This window comes from Pongo abelii, chromosome 5, assembly GCF_028885655.2.
Source record: "Pongo abelii isolate AG06213 chromosome 5, NHGRI_mPonAbe1-v2.0_pri, whole genome shotgun sequence".
In the NCBI taxonomy this organism is placed as follows: Eukaryota; Metazoa; Chordata; class Mammalia; order Primates; family Hominidae; genus Pongo; species Pongo abelii.
In genome coordinates, this window is record NC_071990.2 from 52,872,655 (window position 1) to 52,879,632 (window position 6,978).

At 42.5% G+C, this 6,978-nt stretch overlaps 1 protein-coding gene across 1 annotated transcript in view; it reads left to right on the plus strand.

Moving 5' to 3' along the window:
* The window catches only part of PAQR8 (progestin and adipoQ receptor family member 8), a 45,322-nt gene extending 40,695 nt beyond the window's left edge, over positions 1–4,627 (plus strand). Inside the window, exon 2 of the mRNA XM_024248881.3 lies at positions 30–4,627. Coding sequence (XP_024104649.1) covers positions 82–1,146 — 1,065 coding nt within the window. The 5' untranslated portion in view covers positions 30–81 and the 3' untranslated portion in view covers positions 1,147–4,627. The remainder of the gene's footprint in view (positions 1–29) is intronic.
* The last annotated feature ends 2,351 nt before the right edge of the window (positions 4,628–6,978 follow it).

Sequence of the window (6,978 nt, forward strand, 5' to 3'; positions counted from 1 at the left end):
CTTTGTCAATTTTCCTTTCTTTTCTGCAGGTTGCATCCCCTGTCCTGAGGGCGCGGCACGGAGTGCAGGCGGGCCGTGGTCATGACGACCGCCATCTTGGAGCGCCTGAGCACCCTGTCGGTCAGCGGGCAGCAGCTGCGCCGCCTGCCCAAGATCCTGGAGGATGGGCTTCCCAAGATGCCTTGCACTGTCCCGGAAACCGATGTGCCCCAGCTCTTCCGGGAGCCTTACATCCGCACCGGCTACCGCCCCACGGGGCACGAGTGGCGCTACTACTTCTTCAGCCTCTTTCAGAAACACAACGAGGTAGTCAACGTCTGGACCCATTTACTGGCAGCCCTGGCCGTCCTCTTGCGATTCTGGGCCTTTGCCGAGGCTGAGGCCTTGCCATGGGCGTCTACCCACTCCCTGCCTCTGCTCCTCTTCATCCTGTCGTCAATCACTTACCTCACCTGCAGCCTTCTGGCCCACCTGCTGCAGTCCAAGTCAGAGCTCTCCCACTACACCTTCTACTTTGTGGACTATGTTGGCGTGAGTGTTTACCAATATGGCAGTGCTTTGGCTCATTTCTTCTACAGCTCTGACCAGGCCTGGTATGAGCGGTTCTGGCTTTTCTTCTTGCCAGCAGCTGCCTTCTGTGGCTGGTTATCTTGTGCTGGCTGTTGCTATGCCAAATATCGTTACCGGAGGCCTTATCCAGTCATGAGGAAGATCTGTCAAGTGGTGCCAGCAGGGCTGGCTTTTATCCTAGACATCAGCCCTGTGGCACACCGTGTGGCGCTCTGTCACCTGGCTGGCTGCCAGGAGCAAGCAGCCTGGTACCACACCCTCCAGATCCTCTTCTTCCTGGTTAGCGCTTATTTCTTCTCCTGCCCGGTGCCTGAGAAGTACTTCCCGGGTTCCTGTGACATCGTGGGCCATGGGCATCAGATCTTCCATGCCTTTCTGTCCATCTGCACGCTCTCCCAGCTGGAGGCCATCCTCCTGGACTACCAGGGGCGGCAGGAGATCTTCCTGCAGCGCCATGGACCCCTGTCTGTCCACATGGCCTGCCTCTCCTTCTTCTTCCTGGCTGCCTGCAGTGCTGCCACCGCAGCCCTTCTGAGGCACAAAGTCAAGGCCAGACTGACCAAGAAAGATTCCTGAGGCTGGCAAGTGGGGCAACGTGTGGAGGAAGCCCCTCATAATTTGGAGAAAACTTGATACAATAGAAGCTGACTTTTAAGGGATTGGCTTTTAAATTAATACATATATCCAAGGATATGTTATAGCTGCAGTGTTTGAAAGCCAAAGGATTTAAGAGTTTTGTTGTTAATAAAAGGAATACTCCTTTTCCTTTTGGATCATAGCTTAACAAGGCACAGGAAGGGAAGGGATCTTGACTAAGATTCATGAGACATTGAATTAAGGAGAATCATCTTCATGCCTGAAAATTTAGCAAAATTCTGACTACGGCCTCCAGGGGCAATTCCTAAAAGCTGAATGGATAATAAAATTGGACTGGAAAGTAAGTAGGTGGCTGGTCCTCACCCTGTTGGAATGGCTATCCTACTATGCTGTTCTTTGGTAATGGAATAAATTGACCCAAGGACCCAATTTCATTTGGATTTCAAATTGTCCAGAGTGGAAAAGCCTTCAAGATGACATAATGAATTACTCAGTTCATCTGATTTCTGGTCCCTCCTTTCTCGACAACTATAATACTAACGCTTTTCTCAGGATAACTGTCTACCTGGCAGTTTTCTCTGAAGTGCTGTTCACTCCCATCCCTACCTTGCATGGTAATATAAAGGACTAGGAAGCAGTCATACTTCCAGGAAATGCTTGGATTCATGTGGACATTCAGGAAGCTTATTCTCATATAATACTAATCTAAACAGTACTAGAAATTACAGTGCCGAGAGCCATCAGGAGGCCCAGCCAATAAGCATAGATACTAATATGGTATCATGGGACCCGTCTATTTTTTATCGGTGGACTATAGGATTACTTGAGAGTTATCAGGGCTGCCTAACAGACCAGGAGATCTGGGGGTTGCAACAGGGAATCTCCATATTTGACCAGCATGTTTTAAAAGCTCTTGGTAGGATTAGTTGGTTCTAAGGATCCCTCTAGGGACCTCGTTATTTCAAGAGGAACCCAAAGTCCAGCCTCCTACATAGATGCTGCCCCACAAAGGACCCACATAACTAACCCAGTTCAGGGTTCTCAGGCAGGCAGTTCTGCCTCAGCTTAGAGCAGAACCCTTAAAATACTCAAGTACTGGGATAGGCAAGCATGTGTGTTTACTGTGGATTGGTCCCTGAAGGCTCCTTTGGGTGAGAACATGTGAACCAGGCACCCTGGTTTGTTTGGAGCATTGCTGCCCAGAAGCTTCTATGGGATAGGTGGTGCTTGGGATTGATGTTTTCTGGCCATGCAGCCCTCCCTGAGGATTGACTTCTGCACTAATCCAGTGAAGGAGGCTGTGTCAAAAGAAGGGCTCAGAAGCCCTCTTTTCAGAGGCAATGATTCCTGTCAGTATGAGGTCCCTTAGTTACTAAAAAGGGACGTGGTTTAACTCCAGTTTGATGAACCTTTTCTGAGTTTACTTTATTGTCTTCAAATCTTTTGTTTTCTTCCTTTCTGTGAGATTTGTGGGTTTTGTGCCTTATAAATGGAAACTTATGAACACTTAATATATGCCCATGTAGAATTTTCTATTCTGGGTTATTGGGATAAGAAAAAATATATATTGCTCTTCAACTAGTGAATGAAAGAAACTTCAGAAAGCTGGAATTGCTTATCAATCAAAAGACTTTCTCAATCTGTATTTGGGCCACAAACAAACATATTCAACTGAAGCTTTCCAATAATCTTTATATCAAGAAAGCATGCGTCTTGTCAGCTACATTGTTTTCTTAGGTGGATTTCTCCTGTTAATCCTCAAATATCTGAACTTCTGTGTTATCCAAGTGTCTTATACAAGCTTCTGGTGTCTAGGACAAATTTATGGCAAATAAAATTAGCAAAACTCAACTAGGTTGAACTGAACAGGAGGATGGGGGAATTGTGCAAATACGTTGTTAGTAGAAGGTCAATTTAAAATAGGGACTAGAAATTGTTTGAAGTTTTCTTTATTACGGATTCAAAGACTGTATTATTTTGAAAGTTGGAAGGAGAAGGGAGGGAAGAGAGCAGAAGGGAAGAAGGTGTAAGTCAAGCTCTTGAATATAATTGGTGGTATTGTGGGCAGAGATCTTTAGTTCAAATCCACGTATTTTTTAAAAGAGAGAACCGGAGGTAGAGCCGTGATCAGATGGGTGCACAGACCAGTGCCAATCTGAACATTGTTAATGGCCTGTAACATGATGAGCACAGGAACAGGCATTAAGATATTGCCATACAATTTTAATTTATACAAGTATTGGCCCCTGAAGTGGTTGGAAATTTTTTTTTTAAATCTCTTTTTCTGAGACAGGGTCTTACTCTGTCACCCAGGCTGGAGTGCAGTGATGCGATCACGGCTCACTGCAGCCTCGACCTCCCCAGCTCAAGCAATCCTCCCGCCTCAGCCTCCTAAGTACCTGGTACTACAGGCGCATGCCACCACACCTGGCTAATTTTTGCCTTTTTTGTAGAGACAGGGTTTTGCCATGTTGCTTAGGCTGGTCTTGAACTCCTGAACTCAAGTGATCTGCCCACCTCAGCCTCCCAAAGTGTTGGGATTACAGACATTAGCCACCACGCCTGCCCTAGAAACAGTTTTTTAATAGGAGATATTTGAGAGGCATTGAGGTAGGAGACTCTATGACATGCCCTCAGAATATCAGAATCTTCTTAGAAACTAGGAAATGCAGATGTTTTTAACTACTCAGACTTTTGAGGAATTACTCCTTTTAAAACATTTTTGTTAAAGTTAGCGTATCAGTAAGAAACAGACCTAGTTTAAAAGGAATAATCAACAATTTTATAAAGGAGATGGCTCGTTCCACCATAGCCCCTCCAACGTACCTACTGGAAATTCTGCTAGTTAACTTTATCTCTCTGTCTCTTAATTTAGACTTTCAACCTATGAAAATGTAAATACCTTTGAAAAAACTAAACTATCAGTCATTTACATCTTCTCATGAATGAAATGCAGTGTAGGGAGAGGAGATGGCAGGACACAGCAAACGGGACACATTTGCCTGCTTCTCTCTTGCCTAATTCTTTCTGATCTGTATTTACTGATGAGTAATAATACTTGTAAGACTCTAGGGGTTCATTTCCCATTTCAGCGGAAAGTACTTCACTCAATAACAATATTCTCAAGAGTCTTCTACTGGAAGCTACAAAGAAATAGGAGTTTAAGTCCATAGAATGAAGGTAGTTATTCCACCTGTGTTGCCCACCTGTTCATAAAAAGTACCTTTATGCTTGAAAATATTAGGTTCTTTGGTTACTGCACTGTAGTTTCAAATGGATCCTCCAGATGGCATTTATGTCTTACTCAGAAAGGGCACAGCCATTGTCCCCAAGGCTTCTGTCTACTAATTCTATTGGTCTTGTGTTTTGCTTGATTGCTTGGCAAAAAAAAAATGGAGCTATTTTCTATCTATATAAATCTACTTATGTGAATAACCATTAAAGTGATTTCGTATATGCATTGTTGTAGTGTCAGCAGTTTAAAGAAACAGCTACCTTGTTTCTTTGACAAGGTCTTACAAGGACTACCTTGAAGAACCCCCCTCTAAAAGGTTTTATTTATACAAACATTGTTAGGAAAAGGAGCTCAGGACACTACCTCTACCAAGAAGCAGGAAAGTATAAAAACTTTTTAAAAATCTCCATACCCTATCCCCCATACATATATCCCCCATACACACACCCTAATACCTACTTGTGAGTAGAACAAATTGCTTCCCCACAAAAAGCTATGAAGTTGATTTCTCTGAAGATTTCAATGTAATTAAATAAATCCTAGTTTCATAGATAATAGTGTAAAAGATTTCAAAATTTTTAATTCATTGGCTACAATTTTATAAATGTAAAAATTATGAATTATACTATGATTTAACTATAGCAGGTACTACAGTGTACGTGTTGTGAAATGTGGCATCTATCAACTAATTATGTAGCCTTCAAAGTTAGATTGAAAGAGCTGTGTAAAAGGTGATTCTCTAGGCAACTGCAGCTTCAGGCTATAGTACTATCACAATCACTAAGAAAACAGCATTTCTATGGCTAGAGGCTCCACTGGTCGAATTATGGTTGTCACTCTTGCCCAAACCCTTTTTTTCACCAGCAGGGGCCCTAGGCAGTTTGAAAATGCTTCTGTTGTTACTGTTACTAGTTTAACCACTCTTCAGTTACTAATTTAGCAAGAATTTATTGAGCACCTATTGGTGAAAGGTACCACATTGGCTCTGGAGACACCACGGTGTGGAAAAACACACTCTGTGGGCAGAGAGTCTACCATCTGCTAAATGAGGACCAGCATCTTTTCCTTGGGCCATGAGGGTCCCTCTCCCTGGATCGTGGTTCCAATCACAGCCTGAGGGCCAGGAGGCTGGGACCTGGTTTGCGCCAGAACTTCTTCATAAGAATTAAGCTTTCTCTCCCCTTTACCTCCAGAGATTGGAAACATCTTCCCCTGCAGCAAGGCAGTCACCTTAAAGCTGCCTCTACTTCCCGTTACTCCTGCTACTTCTCCAAACCTTCTCACTACCCTCTAGTTGTTTTAACTTAGTCCTGGGGATCTTTGACCCATCCAGACACAGAGAGAAGCCCTAAATTTCCACAAGCAGTAGAGACTTCCCAGGTACATAAAGTCCCATCCTTCAAGGAAGAGGATGTGTGGTTCCAACCTGAGTACAGGTTCCTAACTTGGTAAGTTGAAAACAGCATGCTGCACTCTGGCTACCTCCTTAAAACAATAACCATGTCCTTTGTGGAATTATTATAGAAGTAATTTAACATGGAAGGAAAATCATTGCATTAAAAAGATAATTCATTTAAATATTAACTTTGGGAGCATATCTATCTATGGTAAGGGCTTTTCTTACATAACAGGATTCTCACTGGAAGAGGTATTCACTATATTTTAAGATTCCAGGAGGCCTGGACCATATGGAAGGCTACAGAATAACGCTCAAATTTTATTGTGCATTATGATTTCTAAAACATTTCCACATCAATATGAGCTTCTAAACTGTATGAGGTAAGTAAGGCCAAACAGGTCTCCATTGAACTAGGAAACACTAGAAAGGTCAAGTGACTGGTTTGAAGCCACACAACTAGTTATAATGTTTAAACTCATTTTTCCTTCAGATAAATTCACGGTCCAGCTAATCAGAAACATCAGCACCAAATACTTGCAGAGCTTTTTACAGCAAATGAAGCACTTTTATGCATTATGTACACTTTGACATAATCTTTTAACTTTTGATCCTAATATCTCATGCATAGCCAGGGTTGCATCATTTCTTTTTTGAGTTAAAGTGACTTCACTCCACCCACATCCTTGGATGCAGAATAAACCATTCACTGCATCACAGAGGCTTCTCAGAACCCTAAAGTTCATTGTCCATGGGCCCTTGGGGACTGGATTATAAAGTCAAGTCCTACTCTCCAGTTTCCTGAGAATATGTTTGGATCCTCGGATGAGAAAGTCCTGCCAAATCTCAAATCCTCCCTTTTATCTTTTGATGGGATTGTCAGTTCTTTAAACAATCACCTTTCCCTGGGATTTTGACAAGAGATATGAACTTGAACATGGGATTTTAAAAATGTTTCTCTGCCATATGAAAGAGTTTTGCAGACTTACTAGAAAGCACAAAAAAGTCTTTGATTATTTCTTAAAGCAATATATGCTTATTAAAGAAACTAGAAAAGTAGGAAGAAAAGATAATCCTTAGATCCATCAGTAAAATAAAATCCCTGTTAGAGAAAAATAAGGCTTATGTCAAAATATTGTCAATGATAAAAGGTGTAGCAGTGTCATGTAAAGATTCCTGA